The 18,452-nt window shown below is 41.0% G+C and overlaps 1 protein-coding gene across 2 annotated transcripts in view; it reads left to right on the plus strand.

The window, feature by feature from the left end:
* Positions 1-8,211: 8,211 nt before the first annotated feature.
* Positions 8,212-18,452, plus strand: part of GPSM2 (G protein signaling modulator 2) — a 36,254-nt gene continuing 26,013 nt past the window's right edge. The window contains exons 1-2 of one of the 2 annotated variants that reach the window (XM_037498184.2): positions 8,212-8,258; positions 15,809-16,115. In XM_037498184.2, the coding sequence (XP_037354081.1) occupies positions 16,060-16,115 (56 nt within the window). In that variant the 5' untranslated portion in view covers positions 8,212-8,258; positions 15,809-16,059. The remainder of the gene's footprint in view (positions 8,259-15,808; positions 16,116-18,452) is intronic. The other variant, XM_037498186.2, reaches the window with a different exon arrangement.

The following is an 18,452-nucleotide window of genomic DNA, read 5'->3' on the forward strand; positions in this document are numbered from 1 at the left end:
ATTTGTTAATTATCTTGGTCCTTAGCATATTTATCTATTATCCACAATGTCATTATGTCCTTCATATTTCTAGTGAATTGTTGCATTAAAAAAATTTTTGTTTTGTAAAAGAGAACTGGGGAGTAGATCAGAGGTGGGGGTGGTGAGAGGATTTAGAGACAGAGTGGGGAGCAGAACAGGCAGATTTACTGAAATATACCACTGAGGGGACAGGTCTGCTATGCCATATGTGGGTTAGTTCCCTGTCCCGGGATTGAACTCAGGCCGTCTGCTTAGACTTAACCCCTAGGCAACCAGGCAAGCTCCTCCTTTGCATTTCTATTGAATTATTGCGCTTTTTTCCACTTTGGGCTATTTCATTGGTAGAGTTCTTTAAATGCTAAATATTGAATATTATTAACCATTTGTCAGTTACCTATGTCTGCAATTGCCATTTTCCTTTTGAGTTTTAAGAGCTTTTCCTTGGGGAAAGGTTAAAAGCAAAGAAAGCCCCTGAGGGGCCTCCCTGGTAGCACAGAGGGCTGAGCGCCCCACTGTGAAGCTGGCCGCAGCCTCTGCAGCGCGGGTTTGACTCCTGGCCAGCCACTTTCCTGTCTCGTCCACTGCTCCCTCAGCAGTGTCCATCTGCCTGTTCACCTCCCAGCTGTCTCTGGTGAATTCTCTCACCCTCCCGTGCCTCTGGCCTGTACCCCAGTTCTTGTATAAATAAATAAATCTTAAAAATAAATATATAAATAAGACAAAGAAAGCCCCTGAAACAGACTGGCTCGGCTCTTTCCCAGCTGTGGGAAATGCTGTTGAGGTGCAATGCTCAGGTGCCCTTTACAGGCCTGAACACTCATCTGAGATCGGCTGCTAAGGATGACAACTTTTATTTCGCTCTCCCTCTTTGGAGAGTTTACACTACCTGAGGAAATTATACTCCACTGCGTCCTGATGCAGGGGTATAAAATGCTAGGGCTCTTCTGTAAAGTGGGACTAATTCTATGGTGTGGATTATGCTCTCCCTCTGTGAATCAGAGCAAGATGATGCTTTCCTAAGAGTCATTCTTGCTCTGATCTTTTCTGTTCCCTATCCTGTTTCACTTCCTTCCTTACAGGTTCCTCCTGAAGATCCCACCCTCTGTAAATCATGTGGATCTAAATCTGCTTCTAAGGAAACCAACCTAAGATTCTATAAAATTGGGATCTTTGTACCTACTTCATAGGGATGTTATAAAGATTAATAATTAAAATAACAGGAAGAGCAAACATCTACTATTTATTACATAGGTTTGTCCTAGCCACTTTACATGTATTAATTCATTTTGTCTTTATATCAGTCAGGGTCCAAGTTTAATTTTCAAACATGCGAAGTTCTTATAACAATATCAACTATACATTTAGTACCAATAAACCTTAGCTATCATTATTTAATGATTTGTTCTACATTTTGAGTGAAAGAATAAGTCTGATAGTAGGATATTTCCTCTCATTTTGAGGTCTCCTTTCCATGCTCATATTTCAGGCATTCCTTGGGAAAGCAATTTCTCTTTAATTTTTTCCCCTTTTATTTTAAAACATAGAGCTGCCAAATCCACATTCTTGCTGAACAATCTTCACACCCAGTCTTTCTACTTTTTTTTATTCAAGGAAGCATTATTATTCTCTGACAGACTTTATTGTAAAGGGAAGCAGTGTATGTTATTTACTTGATTATTCAAATTTGCCTTATTCAATGGGGAAATGTATGTCAGAGAAAAGCCCAGCCAACCTAGTATAAAGTATTGTTCATTTCCCTTCTCATCTTAGAATTTTGATTGGACATATGTTAGCTCTTCTTTCTCCATCCTCCATGTTTCATCTTCTACTAAATCTGCCCATTGAATTTTTTTTTTAAAGATTTATTTATTTTTATTTTATACAAGCATTGGGTACAGTCAGAAGCGTGGGAGGGCGAGAGAATTCACCAGAGTCAGAGCGGAGAGTAGAGCAGGCAGACTGATGAAGTACACTGCTGAGGGGAGCAGCGGGTGGCGGGAGAGGTCTGCGCACCATGTGGGACCCTCCTTCGGTGGCCGGGAAGCAGCCGGGTATCAAACCAGCGCTGTAGAGGCTGTGGGCAGCTTCGCAACCCAGCACTCAACCGCTCCGCCACTGGGGAGGCCCTGCCCATTGAATTTTAAATTCCAGTTTTGTATTTTTTAAGTCTAGAAACTTTATTGTATTCTTTGATATACCTGTCTGTTCATTTTTGCATGACTTCATTCATTATTTATACTTTCAATCTTGTATTTCTTTAAATATATTGAACACATAATCTGAACCTGAAAACTCCTGTTTCAAAATCTTAAAGTTTGATCCTATTATCTGACTTTTCCTGCTAATTCTTATGCAAGATGACTTGTTCTTTGTACAGTTGTGATTTGATTGAAAGCTCACATTACTTGGAACTATTTCTGTGGAAATTTTGGAGTCTGGACTAAGTTGTAACTTAGTTAACTTAGTTATTCTGTCAACTTGGGCTGACAAAATACCATAAATGGGATGGTTTAAGCAAAAGTTTTATTTCTCATAGTTCTGGAGTCTGGGAAGATCAAGGTGCGAGTTCATTCAGTATCTGGTGAAGTTCCATTTTTGCAGCCTTATAGAAGGGCTGTCTTCTCGTTCTCTCCTCCATGGTGGAAGGGGTGAGGTTGGTGTCTAAGTTCCTTTTATGAGGGCATTAATCCCATGTGTGAGGGCTGCACACTCATGACCTAATCATCTCCCAAAGTCCCTTTCCCCAAATACCATCATATTGAGGATTAGGTTTAAATTGAATTTTGGAGGGGCACATTCATCCCATAGCAGCTGGGTTCTTCTAGAAGTGAATTAATTTATCTCTGCCAATTGCCTAGGGGTACAACTGATCTGAAGTTACTTTAAATTATGTGCTTGTGTTTTTCAGAATACCAAGGGTATTGGGTTAAAAAAAGCTTTGGGTTAAGAAAAAAAAATCTAAGGGTGTCCCAGGTGGCACAGCAGGTTGAACACAGCGCTGTGAAGCTGTCTGCAGCCTCTGCAGCATGGGTTCGATTCCCGGCCAGCTAGGGAGATTCCCACATGGTGCTCCCCTCAGCAGTGCTTTTGATCTGTCTGCCTGTTCTGCTCCCCAGTCTGTCTCTGGTGAATCCTCTCACCCTCCCGCGCCTCTGGCCTGTACCCCAGCTCTTGTATAAATACAAAATAAATCTTTTAAAAAAAAATCTAAGAGGATATATTCCCCCTTCCATTCTGTAGAAAGTTGACAAAAGCAATTTTCTTTTTTAGTCTTCTAGGGAAAGACAGGAGGCTGTTGGGGGATACTGGCTTTATGTATAGACGATCTTATTAGATTCCTCATCTTGGTAGGACCTGGCCTTTGTCTCTTTCTTTGTCTTATAAGAGTATGACAATTAAAACTCAGGTTCATCTGGTTAGGGCAAGACAAAGCTTGGCTTCAATGCTCTGTTAATTTATTTTATTAATCCTTCTGAGTAATCCTTACTTTTATATTAGTGCATTGATCCACTTTTTTTTTTAAGATTTATTTATTTATTTATATAAGCACTGGGTACAGTCAGGAGCGCAGGAGGGTGAGAGAATTCACCAGAGCCAGAGCGGGGAGCAGAGCAGGCAGAAGGACCAAAGTACACTGCTGAGGGGAGCAGCGGGCGGCAGGTGAGGTCTGCTCCATGTGGGACCCTACCCTGGTGGCCGGGGAGCAGCCGGGGATCGAACCGGTGCTGCAGAAGCTGCGGGGCAGCTTCGCAACCCAGTGCTCAACCGCTGCGCCACCGGGGAGGCCCTGATCCACTTTTTAATTGTCATTTGAAGTTGTTTTCAGTGGGAGAGTTGATAGGCTCTCTAGTTCATTACTGTCAGAAATGGAATCTACAGAATGGTTTTTTTCCTTACTTTTGATTCTGAAAAATTCCAAATTTCCTGAAAAGGTAAAAGAATAATATAAGAATAGTATTGTACAAGAATAGTATGTAGATATATATCTCCATTAAAGCCAACTCTTTTTTTTTTTTTTTTTTTTTTTTTAATATTAAATTTTATTTTATATTCCCCATACAATTGCAAACGCCCCATTCTGACCCCAATCCTTCCCCTCCCGCCCCCCCACCCCCAAAAAGTGTCTCTGGTTCATAGTTTTTTTGTTGATTTTGATTTTCACTTTCTTATATTCATTTTCCTGGTCCCTTATTTAAGTTTTCTAGATTCCTGCTATGAGTGAGACCATCCGGTATTTTTCTTTTTCTTTTTGGCTTATTTCGCTGAGCATGATCCCTTCCAGTGCCATCCATGTTGCTGCAAATTGCATGTGTTTATCTTTTTTGAATGCTGAGTAATATTCCATGGTATATATGTACCACATCTTCTTGATCCAGTCATCTATTTTTGGGCATTTGGGTTGTTTCCAAAGCTTAGCTATTGTAAACAGTGCTGCTATAAACATAGGAGTGCAGGTGCTCTTTGGAATTGATGTTTCTGTGTCCTTTGGGTAAATACCTAGGAGTGGAATTGCTGGATCATATGGAAGCTCTATGTTTAGTAGGTCCAGAAATCTCCACACAGCTCTCCATAGTGGTTGGACCAGTTTGCACTCCCACCAACAGTGCACAAGAGTTCCTTTTTCTCCACATCCTCGCCAACATTTGTTGTTGCTAGTTTTTTTAATATGTGCCATTCTCACTGGTGTGAGATGGTATCTCATGGTAGTTTTGATTTGCATTTCCCTGATTACAAGTGATGTTGAACATTTTTTCATATGTCTGTTGGCCATTTGCATTTCCTCTTCAGAGAAGTTTCTTTTTAGCTCTTCTGCCCATTTTTTGACTGGATTATTTTCTTTGTTGTTGCTGAGTCTCATCAGCTCTTTGCAGATTTTTGTGATCAGTCCTTTATCATTAGTGTTGGGTGCAAAAATGTTCTCCCAGTTGGTGGGGTTTCTCTTTGTTTTTGTTATTGTCTCTTTTGCTGTGCAGAAGCTCTTTAATTTGATGTAGTCCCAGCTGTTTATCTTTCTCTTCACTATCACTGCTTTGGGTGATGTGTCTGTAAAGATGTCTTTGATGTGCAAATCCCGTAGTGTTTCGCCTATATTTCCTTCTATGTATTTTATGGTTTCAGGTCTTATGTCTAGTTCTTTAATCCATTTTGAGTTGATTTTTGTGTATGGTGTGAGGTAGTGGTCAAGCTTCATTCTTTTGCATGTAGCGACCCAGTTTTCCCAGCACCATTTATTGAACAAACTTTCTTTGCTCCAATGCATAGTCTTTGCTCCTTTGTCAAAGATTAGTTGACCATAAATCTGTGGGTTTATTTCTGGATTTTCTATTCGATTCCATTGGTCTGTATGTCTGTTCTTGTTCCAATACCATGCAGTTTTGATGATTATGGTAAAGCCAACTCTTAATGTTTGGTTTGTATTTCCTTCTGTCTTGCTGAGCCATTTTACTATGAGGTGCAAAAATCATATTTTTTTACCTTAAATATTTCAGCCTGCCTTCTCTAAAAATAAATTCTCCTATATAACCATAATTCCATGTCACATCTAAGAAAATTATCAGCAAGTCCATAATCATCTAATATCTAGTCTATATTCAAATTTCCCCACTTTGTTCTTAAATGTCTTATAGTCACACGCGTTATCTCTCTCTCTCTCTCTCTCTCTCTCACACACACACACACACACACACACACACACACACACACACACCCTTGATTCAGAACTCCATCAAGATTCACATACCTTTTTTGATTTGTTCTTTGTAACAATGATGTTTATGAAGAGTCTGGGCTACTCATAGGATATCTCAAATTCTGGATTTCAGAGTACTTTTCACAAAATTCAGGTAAAGTTATAGTGTTTAAAACCTTCCAGTAACTATTATAATGTTTAGAAATTAAAGTCTAAACTCGCTACCCTAGTTTAAAAAGGCCTACATGATCTGGTGTGATTTTATCTTGTATGGTCTTCTCTCCCTCACTTCACTGAAGGCACAGTGGCCTTCTTCCAGTTTCTCAAACCCACAAAGCATGTCCTCACAAGACTTTGCATTAGCGATTCCCTTTGCTTAATGTGCTCCTCTCTGAGCTTTGCTTGAAGGCTAGCTCCTTCTTATAATTTAAAATCTCAGTTGGAATACCACCTTTGGAAGTGGCCTTTCTTATCTTGACCCTCAATCTAATCATTCGCTCACTCTCATATCACCCTACTTCAAATTTTTTGTATGATACCTATTTCAACCTGCTATTTTTCTTGTTACTTGTTTGTATTGAACTCAATAAGAGCAGGGACTGTGTTCTGTATTGCTTAATATTATATCCCCAGCACCTAAAACTGTTCCAGACACATAGAAACTTAATAAATATTTGCTGAATATTATAATGAATAGGCTGAAAGTTGAAGGATGGCAAGTTACTTAAAGGGGGTGGTGACAGACAGAATTTAAGCAAGGAAACTGTGAGGCCCCTGAGAGGAACTTGAAGGTTGGTCTACTTGAAGGCCAGAGGAATGTCCTGTGTTCTTGGAGGGAAGGGAACCAGGAGAAGGAAATACTGGAGTGTAGAGGTGGCCAGAGCAAGATGCCTTAGGGCTTTGAGAGCCCTAGTAGGAAATTTAGATTTTAAATCAAATGAGCCATCACTAAAGACTTTCAAATAGAAGATTTGCAGGAGAAAAATAATAATTTATTTTGAACATTTGGAATTTGATATATTGTACTTCCTTTGTAGCTTTTGTATGAATACACCAAAAAAGAATGTATGAGTAAGAAGGAATTATAATGCCTACCTCTGAAATAGCACAGTCAGCTAATTTATTAAAGGTAGTTGTTGATAATAATGACCGGTATACCATTTATTGGTCAGACACTGTGTTAACCACTTAACAAAACTTACTGAAATATCACAACCACCCTTAGAAGAGAATTTTTTATCTGTGTTTTGCAGTTGAGGAAACTAAGGCTAAAGAGAACAAATAACTTGTTCAGTGTCAGCCATTAAATGGCAGAGGGAAACTCAAATTCAGGTCTAATTTGATGCAAAAGCTATTATTTAAACCAATTTGCCACAAGAGGTTACCATGAGAAATACTGCTTATGGTTGTGGTCAGTACTCAAGAGATTCTGAAGCTGGGGTTTCTTTAACACCTCCTTAAGCCTGCAGAAGCTATTTAAGTATCATTTTAGTGAAGACTATCAGAAATAATGTAATTATATTCATCAGATCAGTTAGCCTAGAGACACTATAGTCTTGGTATTTTTTGTGAAGAACATTAGGCAGATCAATTCTTTTGCTTAACTTGCCTGGGAAAGTGGAAGGTAAAGAAAACTTACACTTCCTGTGTATTTGACATGTATCAGCGCAACATTCAGTAAAACTGCCCCCCAATTTCCCTGGGGGGCCAGTAATTCCTCAGTCAACACCAGTGTGTGTTTTTTTAACAGCTGGAAACGCCAGAATTGTGACAGCCTCAAGAACTGAGGCTGCCTTGTTCAGACTTTCACACGGGTCTCTGTTCCCTTCTCAGTTCTTTTTTTTCCTTAAACCTCCCGCAGAAGCCCCTGGGGATGCTCTTTCTGCAGGGCGGGCCCGAGTCTTAAAGCAGGAGCCAACTCAATTTGGACTCCCATTTTTTAAGGGGTTTGGGCCAGACCCTCTTTGAAGGACTGTTTCTGGGCATGCCACCCTTCGGTGCCAGAAGAAGAAATAAGGACTGGCAAGGAACTTCCATTTGGGGGTTAAGGACTGGTCCCGGAGCAGCCTGAGGGCCGAATAAGGACCCAACCGGCCCCCTCCGCCTGGCAATAACCCCCACCCGGCCCGGCCCCGCCCCGCCCCCGAGAGGGCCCCGCCCCCGAGAGGGCCCCGCCCCCGGAAGGCCCCGCCCCCAAGGAGGCCCCGCCCCGCGCGCCGGCCATTGGCGCGTCCAAAAGACGCGGGGCGTTGTCTGTTTGAATGGGCCGCCTGGAGCTGGGGCGCAGGCGCAGAGCGAGGCGCTGAGGGTGGGGCGGCGGCGCGACCCCTGTGCGGCGCGGGACGCAGGGGCCGGCGAGCGAGCGGCCGCTCTGGCCCACGTGACCGCCGGGGGCGGGGCGCGCGTCGGCCTGCGCGGGGCCGAGTCTGGCCGGGCGCCCGCGGCGCGCAGACCCGCCGGGGGAGGGGCCGCGCGCAGCCTGTTGCCCGAGGCGGCGCCGCTGCTCTGGGCCGGCCCGGCCGGGCTCTCCGCCGTCGCGGCCCGCGAGGTGAGTCCTCGGGGCGTTTGGGGGCGTCCGGCGGGCAGGGGCGGGGGGCGCGTCGGGGGCCGCGGCCCGCGTCTGGGGCGCCCGCTTTGTTCGGGGGGAGGGAGGCGGGGGGCGTCGAGGTCGCGGGGGCTCTCCGGGCCGAGGTGTACCCGAGGCCGGGGCGCGGGGGGTCCTTCTTCAGCTTTATTTAATATATGAAGGAAAGCCCGGCAGGCCCGCGACTCGCGCTGCCCCGCGGGGTGAGGGCCGAGGCCGACCCCCCGCCTGCGCGAGGGGTGACCCCGCAGGCACCTGCGAGCGCGCCTCGGAACGGGCGCCCCTCGCGCCCCCACCTGCCAACCCCGCCCCCCTACCTGCCGCCCCGACCCCCTCGACGGGCGCTCCGAAGGGTGCACGAGCCCCTTCCCGGGGACCCCGGCGCGCCCCCGAATGGAGACAGTGGGAAACCCGCGCTGGCCGCTCGGGCTGCTGCCCCGGACCCTGCTGGAGAGAGCGAGTGACGGGTGGAATTTTTTTTTATTATTTAAATGTTTGTCTATTCATGCATGCAAGAGCTGGGGTACAGGCCAGAGATGCGCGGGTGAGAGGAGTCACCAGAGACAGCGGGGAGCAGAACAGGCGGATCTGCTGAAACACGGCTGAGGGGAGCAGCGGGGAGACAGGAGAGGTCTGCCGCGCCATGTGGGTAGCCCCCTGGCCGGTCCGGGGATCGAACTCGAGCTGCAGGGGCTGCGGACTCCCCCATCGTGCGGTGCCCAACCCCCTGCGCCACCGGGGAGGCCCAGGGTGGAAATTTTATTCGCCTTCACGCATCGCTGAGCCCGGGCGGCGCGGTGAGCGGGGCAGTCCTGGGCTGTGGCTCCTGCGGGCCGCGGCCCCGTGGGTGGGGGGGCGGACGCGCCCCCGAACTGCTCCCAAGCTGCCCACCACCCCACCCCGCGCCGCCCAGAAGCGCCCACCGCGGGGTGCCGGCCTGCGGGTGCCGAGACTCTGCACCGTGGTCGAGAAGCAGCTTTGGTTTTGGTTTGGAAACTTTGGGGCCAGGAGTGAGGCAGATCAAAGAAGGGGAGGCCGTCGTTGGTTGACCTGGCGTGTGGGAGCGGAGTGGGGGTTCAGGGGTGAGGACGCTCTCGGGCGTGCTCGCCTTTGCACCCCGCGGGCTGTTGTTGGTAATGCAAACCCGGAGCAGGTACACAGTAGTGAGTGCGGTGGAGGTGCCGTGGGGGCTAGATGCGCTGTTTCCTTCTGTTGTCTTCTGTGACTGTGTCAGACATGCAGTATTACTAATATACTTTGCTATAAATCCGAGGCTTGGTACTAGACTGATAACAACAAAAAGGATAAAGTTGTTTTAAGCATGAAATATTTCTAAGATTTGCCTATAAGAGACAAGGTTTTGTAATTCTCTGGAATTTTAAAACTGAAAACGCAGATTTGAGCTACCCTAGGTCTATTCTGAGAATGTTCTTAATAATATAATGGCTACTGTCATTATTACTCCTCTACTTTGAGTACTTCTGGTAAGTACTGGAGCTGGGCACAGGGTTAGATGCTTTAGAAATCATCTCTGTAATCATCACAGCACCTGTCGGGTAAGTAGCATTGTGCCCGAACCAGTGCTGAGAGTGCAGCTAGCTCGAGACCCTAACCCCTAACGGGTCACAGCTGGGCTCACACCATGGCTTGATCTCATCAAAGCACAATGCTGTGAACTTGTGCTGCTGTGGTTTTGTTTTTGTTTTAATCTCCATGTCTTTGGATTTCATTTGTGGGGACATAATCCTGTTTTTAAGATAACTGTAGGTACTGTGAACTATGTGGAAATATTTCTGTCCTTTTAGGACTTCTGCCTTTCAATACCTTATAAATCACGTAATATTCATTTTTATAAAAACACTTATAAATTGAGATTAAGACTTTCTGAGTCATTTACATGAATATAAATATTCTCATTCCTGTGCAGCAGAACTGTACTAAAGTTAGGAGTTCTCACTATGATTGGAGTCTTTGTTGCTTCATAGTTCTCAGCAAGAAATAAAAAAATCTCTTTGGACATTGGTTATATGTAAAGCAATTTCTTTGGTGTTGAGTTATGACAAGGCTTACTGTTTAATGGTTGCGTCTGGAGGTTTTGCAGTGTATGTCTGTCTGTCTTCCTGGCCTGCCAGAGATGTTGCTGCCAGTTTATCTTCCTAATACACAGCTAACTTTACTCTGCCATTGTTGAAAGAGCATGTAAATCCAAGGCTGAACATGCACTTTAGTCAGGTAACTATTCAGAGTCCCTTAGACTTGTCCTTCTTAGACTTCTTAGATGATAAAACAAGTTTTAATGATTAGTTTAGCTGCTGGCATAATTCAGATTGATTCCATGTATAACTTAAATTTCTAGTTTATCCCAGAAAAATCTATTTAACGGCAGCACAGAAATGAAGCTTGAAATACTGCATTGCTTTTGTTTTAGTATTTATCTAATTTGAAATTTTTTGCCTGGCTTTAATTAGTATTTTGATTATCCAGGAAGCATAATTCATTGGGGTTCTTATCAGTTTTATACGATGGATGGATGGATCAAACATTATTTAGAATGGTGAACTTTTTAGGTGTAAATATTTAAAAGCATTAAAGGAATTCTTATATTACTAAAATTGCTTTTGATTTATACTACTCTGAAGTAGTTGTATTTATTTTATCTCTTTTAGGATGTAATTGATGTGTAGCACATTAATTTTAGGTGTATATTTGTATATGTCATGAAATGATCACAATAAGTCAGTTAAAATCTTTCACTGTGCATCATTACAAGTTTTTTCCTTGTGATGAGCACTTTTAAGATCTCTTGACAACTTTCCAATGGGCAATATAGTGGTATTAACTATAGACACCCGCTGTATATTACATCCCTCTGACTTAGTTTGCACCTGTTGACGCCCTTCGCACATTCTCCACCTGTTTTACATTTGTAATCAGGTCCACAGTTCTGGACCTGAATATTTTGAATCTACCAAGAATTAAAATGAGAGTTGAAAATTAATAGTACCTTTATTTTGCATGTATGTATGTTTCATATGGCCCATGAGATTTAATTTCAAATACATTTGGTAATCTTCTGACTGGAGGTATGTCTTTTAAGATGTAGATTTGGAATCCCTAATACTTTAATTCTAATCTATCTTTTGAACCTATTCTGTTTATTTTGCTGATTCATAATAACAGTTTATTAGAAAGTTTTTTATAATACAATGTATATTTAGATAGCAGTTACATTGTTACACTGCTTTTTAAACTAACTTGGCCTGATACCTCACAGACTAATATTGATTGTTGCAATCTTAAAGATTAGCAACATATTCAATTTAACCTTAATTGGAGTATATTAAGATTATATATTTGCTTAATATAGTAAAAGCCAATAATAATTTTGAGGTATAATTGACATGTAACACATTTTCCACACTTACAGAAAATAGAATGATCTACTTAACTAGTCACTATGATTGTTTATTAATTTGGGATTTGTAAAGTAATCTACATTTGATAAATAGGACAGTTATCAGTTAACACTAAAACTAGTTCAACACTACAGGCAGATGTAGATAGACACACACACACACAGTCTTGAGTTACCTGTAGTTCACAGTACTGTGAACAGTTTAATTATGTTACTGGTGTATGGAAATTGAGTTTGTTGAATAAAAAGAATGAAAACTTTTACATATTGATTTGTTTCTCCTATTAGACTTCCTCATTTAATTTTTTCACTGACTTACTGTAGTGTTAACATTTAGATCTTTATTACTTTAAAATTTTTTCAGTTTAAAAAATGTGCAAAAATTTGGAATTATCACTCATTCAGGTCTGCTTCCCCCCCATACACACACACTTACCAAATTTTATTTTGTTATTATAAAAAAGATTCATTATGCATACAAGAACTGGAGTGTAGGCTAGAGTGGGGGCGGAGGTAAGAGGATTCACCAGAGTGGGGAATCCTGAAATACACTGCTGAGGGGAGCAGCAGGCGAGACAGGAGAGGTCTGCTGCACCATGTGGGTAACTCCCTGGCTGGGGATTGAACTCATGCTGCAGTGGCTGGTGATAGCTTGATAGTGCTGAGACTTAACCCCTTGTGCCATTAGGGAAGCCCAATCAAATTTTATTTCAGTGATCTCAGGCTTGCTATCTTTTTCTTTTAGCTATTAGATTTGTGAATATGGCACTTTCCCAAGTACAAGTTTGACATAAGTGCTCCTTTTTTCCTCCCTCTCCAACATATCAGTGTTGCAGTCTAATTTGTCAACCACTATGGGTGTTGCTACTTTCCACCTATTCTCAAATTGAAAATCTTGGAAGTTCTCTGCTTAACCCTTGCCTCTCCTATGTATTTATTCATTGGGCATTTTCATTTTTCTCTACGTGCTCTTAGGCCAGGTTACTTAATCAAGGACCCAGCCACCCTTGATTTCCTTTGCTTAGGCACCAATTTCCCAAATCAGCCTCTCTCTCTCTCTCTCTCTCTCTCTCTCTATATATATATATATATATATATATATATATATATCTCCTGATATCAGAATAACTTGTTGTAATTGATACATCAACATCAGCCACATTAACATCCCACAAGCTCAGCTTTTGATTGAACTTTGTTTACTAGACCCTTTGCCTTTTTTTTATACTCCTGGCATAATCCTCTATGTACACTTACTGCCTCTCTCATTCTTGATATTGTAGGTGTTATTTCTTACCTGCCATCTTGTTTCCACTATATCATTCAGATAAAATGTAATTAAAAATGGAAATTCGAATTGAGTGACAAATCTTATTTAGTTTATTTAAATTAATGTCTACATACAGATACATAATTTGACAGAAAATAAGCAGTTTACCTGGGATTGTTACTTGAGTTTTACTTTGGCAGCCTGCTTTATTACCCCTGTTATTAACATGGGGTAATGTTTATTATATAAAACAACTTTATTTTAAAATCAATTCTTAATATTTATCCAGCTCTTAATGATAAAGAGCTGCTGTCTGACCTGACACATTACTATTAAAAGCAATTGGAGAATTTGAGTATTGTGGCTTAGAGGAAATAATGAAAATAAGAGAAGTTTAAGAATTTAGATTAATATGGAAACAAAAAAGTGAGTTACATTTATTGTCTGTTGGGTGTTACCAGCTTTAGAGATACCTGAATAAAAGAAACAGACCAGAAGTTACTAAGACTTAACTTACAGTCAGGAGTAGATAGATAGACTGAAAAAGGACAAAAGATATAAACGTGTGTATTACACATTTTTCCTTATCACCTGTTTGCAAATACTTTAGCAAAGCAGTGCCATGATTTCTTCTTTACCCTGATTGCATACCTTGGCATGTCCCTAGAAGTCCACCTACCTATGTAACAGGAGCCTGTCTATTCTGACTTCCTAATCAGGTAATTAAATGTGAGGCAATCAGAGTTATGTACCTATCTTTCTGTATGCTGTCAGTTTCTAGGATATGGAAAAAAATATTGCTTTCTCTTTTATTTCTTCCTATGGTCAAACCAAAAGATGCTGTGAGTTAACAGTTTTGTTAGCAGTGAGGTTTTAGGGAATACTGTTAAAATGGGTGATGCCATTAAGGACCTAAGTGTTCCTTGCAAATTACTAGTCTTATGGAGATTTGAGGTTAAACTTGATAACTTCTGAGTAGGCTTTCAAAACTCTAATCCTATTCCATTTCCCAACACTAAGAAAATTAAATTTTCTTACCCTAATGAGTAATTCACAATTTAATATTTGTTGCAAATTTTATTAGTGCTCCACTGGTAATATATAAACTATTAAGTATGCAGTGAGTTTGTTAACTACATGTAATGTGGAACATGAGTGAACACACTGTTACTAAATTAGAGTTCTTGCAGTGTTGAGCATTGAATCAAGAATTGCTTGTTTGAGCAACCATAGACCAGAGACACACTACAGTGGGGGTTGGGGGGAGAAGAGGGATTAGGGTCTGAAAAAGGGGGTGGGAATTGTATGGGGAATATAACCAAAATGAGAATACACACATTATGCAAAAATGAAAAATGATGTAAGAATTATATAAAATAAAATATTTTAAAAAAAGAAAATTAAAATTTATTTGTCAATTAAAAAAAAAAGAATTGCTTGTTTGTTCAGTGAATACTTTTAAGAAGTAATACTTACTTGTTACAGAGATGGTGTGTAGGGCCTCCCTGGTGGTGCAAGGGGTTAAGTTACACAGCACTGTGAAGCTATCCGCAGCCACTGCAGCCTGGCCTGTACCCCAGCTCTTGTATGCATAAATAAATAAATCTTTAAAAAAAAAAGTTGCGGGGGGGGGGGGGTTCTGCTTTTGGGAATGTTAAAGCCGTATTGTAAATTATCCCTGTGATAATGATGAATAGCATTCTCTCTGTCTTGTCTGCTTTAATTATTTTTAAAATGGTTCTCTACAGTCTTAAGGGATTTTGCAACTTTCCTGATATACATTTAATTTGACTCCATATTTATATTCAATAAGTATGAAGTCAGCATATTTTCAAATGTTTGGTTAAAAATAGAATTTCCATATCATCTCATGGATGAGAAATATTTCATTTAAATTATAATATAAGTGTAAGTTAAGTTAATTCTAATACCATACCTTCTGGACTATTGTATACCTAATAGCTTAAGCCTCAAATGTGTAGTGAAAGACAAATTGGTTGACAGTTTAGCTGTTAGATAATCTAGATGCACTTTGGAGTTAGTGCTATGAATAACCACATCATTTCCTTTAAAATGTTTTTTTACTAAGGAAAAGAGAGACTCGGTGGAGTTCTGATCAAAAGGAAGAGAGATTTGTTGGCTTAATAGCTGCTACCTGCCTCCTCATCTTTTCTAAAAATACTCCTTCCTTTGTTAACCAAGGAGGAGATAAGAGGAATAATATTTTGCATTTCTTAGGTCTAAGCTGGTTAGTAATATGAAAATCTTTTTTCCTGTGGGTAACTTATCATTGTTCCCAAGACTGATCCTTTATACCTTCACCCGTCTTAGTGGGTCCTGACCTGTTCCCTGACTTAGATCTGTCTCTGCTTAACTAAGCAGTGGAAGTGTGTTTAGTGTAGTTACAGCTGAAATATCTAAAAGCATGTAATATGGGAAAGGAATTAGTGTTTATTGGATGGCATCAGAAGGAAGAAATAGGACAAATTAGGTAGAAATGGAAAGTATGAAACAACTTTCTATTAGGACTAGCTTCCTTCATGACCATTCTGGGGATGCTCCCGTGGAATGTTGGATTAAGATTCCAGGACTTTATAATTGTATCTATTAATTTACACAGAACACATATTAAACTAAAGTGCAGTTCTCTACTTCATATTCAGATGCTCACTTAGAAGCTTCCTGGTGACAGTTAAGCCTCTGCCTTTCTCCCATGATTGACATGACAGTCTGGGGAGTTAGCTGTGGGATTATGTACAATTTGGGATTACTTTAGGTAATTCTTTGAAAATAGGTCTTCAAGCAAAGCATCTTGTATTCCTTTTGCAGAAATGTTGCTGAAGTGCTGCTGAAAGGGCCACAGATGCAAGGATTTGAGACACATTTTGAACCTTTAAGCTGTCTGACATTGACCTCCTTTCATTATTAATAAAGAAGAAGCAGGAGCTTAGGATGTATTAACACCAGCTTATTAATATACTAACTGGACAATGTTCTGCAAACAATTCTACATTGTAAAGAACTGGATTGGTACAAAATAAAATAATTTCATATTTTACTCAACTTTATAATATGACTCCATGGAGGAAAATTTGATAAGCATGAGGGAAGACCATTCTTTTCATGTTCGTTACAGGTAAGACTGCTGTTTTCTTAGTGGTTGATTCTTATTCCTTATTTAAAAATATTTAACTCTGATCATTTCAAATTTTAATTTAAAAATATTCAGAATATGTCAGGTATAGTTAGTATTTCCTATAAAAATGTTTGTGTTGTGGTTGTTCTTAGCTTTTGTATCTTTTCTATAGGAAATGGTAGTAGAGACAATGTAGATAATATATATATACTATATTGTAGAGACATCAGATACTATATAGAGTATTCATGACCTGTGGAAGAATTTATGACGTTACTTTACATTATCTAACCTTTGATATAATGCAAATATAAAATTAAATATTTGATGTTAAAGATGGAGCTTTTAATGTGGACAGTGTGAATGACCTAAATTCTTTGTTACAGTTTTTAAATGATCTTTTTTTATAAATGAGCTTTTAAAAAAAATGGGTATTAATATTGAAATGAATGGGTTCTTTATAAATACATTAGACTAATAGCCAGTTTTATATTTAGTGATAAAATATAGCTATTTCTGTACTTTTAGGAACAAGGCAAAGTATCCGCATCTTCGTTACTTTATATTCTTGAGAGTCTGGGTCATTGCACTAGAATTACAAAATAAGCACAAACACGTTAGAATGGAAGATATGTAGGGTCTCCCCTGTGGCGCAGCGGTTGAGCGCTGGGTTGCGAAGCTGCCCGCGGCCTCTGCGGCGCCGGTTCAATCCCCGGCTGCTCCCCGGCCACCGAAGGAGGGTCCCACATGGCGCGCAGACCTCTCCTGCCGCCCGCTGCTCCCCTCAGCAGTGTACTTCGGTCCTTCTGCCTGCTCTGCTCCCCGCTCTGGCTCTGGTGAATTCTCTCACCCTCCAGCGCTTCTGACTGTACCCAGTGCTTGTATAAGTAAATTAAAAAAAAAAAAAGAAAAAAGTATAGGGCCTCCCCTGGTGGCGCAGCGGTTGAGCGCTGGGCTGTGAAGCTGCCTGTAGCCTCTACAGCGCCGGTTTGATCCCCAGGCCGCGAGGGTCCCACATGGCGCTACAGACCTCTCCTGCCGTGCCCGCTGCTCCCCTCAGCAGTGTACTTCGGTCCTTCTGCGGTCCTTCTGCCTGCTCTGCTCCCCGCTCTGGCTCTGGTGAATTCTCTCACCCTCCCGTGCTTCTGACTGTACCCAGTGCTTGTATAAACAAACAAGCAAACAAACAAATAAATAAATAAATAAAACATGTCTCTATAAAAAAAATAAAATAAAAAGAATGGAAGATAAGTAATTATTAATAAGGTTAGTAGGTACTAATAGATTTGTTATCAAAACTACTATAAACTAATATTAAATAAACATCAGAACTTGAAGCAATGAGTAGTAGTCAAATCTAGAGTAAAGGGGCTTGCTACCAAATCTTAGGTGTCTTAACACATATTTAGGCAATAGTGAAGAGATTAACTGTTCTTTGGAGTAGATAGTTCATATTAAGTGGTGCCAAGGAAGTTTATATAGGTAAGGTGAGAGCATTTCTATTAAAAAACATTTCAAGTGAAAGAAATTGGAAGCTATTTGGAATAAGAAAAATGAGCTCTTAACATATGAAATACCCTCCTCTACCCCTTTGAGCATATTTTCAGAAATCTGGGAGTACTCTTACATACTTTATTCTCACTCTCTATCCACTGTAAAGTCTTAACCAGTCTTGCCTCCTAAATACTGTGGAGTCACATCCACCTATCAGGATTCTGTCCATCATTGCTATAGTTCAGACCCAATCATCTTCTTGCCAGACTCACTCCATTTTCTATACTTTTCTTCTTGGAATAAATACATCTTTATAATTTGCCACTGGAGGGTTCAGTCTAAAAACACAGAACTAATCATGCAACTTCTGCATAGTCCCTGCAATGACTCCTTCTCATCTACAGGGCATGGCCAAACCTAACCTAAAACAGACCATCTTCCATTATCTGGCCACTACCTACTCTCTACCTTACTTCCTTCTAATCCTCACCTTGCATTTTGAGCTCTGATTTCCTGTACATGTCATGCTGTTTCATGTTCAGTATGTTTGCTTCTGCTACACCCTGTGATTGGAATGTCCTTTGTACTTTTTCTGTTTAGCTAATTCTACTCAATGGAAGAGTAGAATTAGTGTTTATTTCCTCCTTAAAACCATTTCTATGCTCCGTAGTCTGGCACTGTGCCCTGCTTGGGCTCAAGTAACATCCTATGCATATCTTTTTCTTAGCACCCACAATATTAAAATTGATTGTATCTGTTCATGTCTGTCTCCTCCATTGCCACTCTTCTTAACCATTAACTTCCTTTGGCCAAGCATGATGTTGTTTGGCTCATAGTCCACAC

Source organism: Talpa occidentalis, unplaced genomic scaffold, assembly GCF_014898055.3.
Source record: "Talpa occidentalis isolate TD23 unplaced genomic scaffold, MPIMG_talOcc4v2.1 talOcc4.9, whole genome shotgun sequence".
NCBI classification, from domain to species: Eukaryota; Metazoa; Chordata; class Mammalia; order Eulipotyphla; family Talpidae; genus Talpa; species Talpa occidentalis.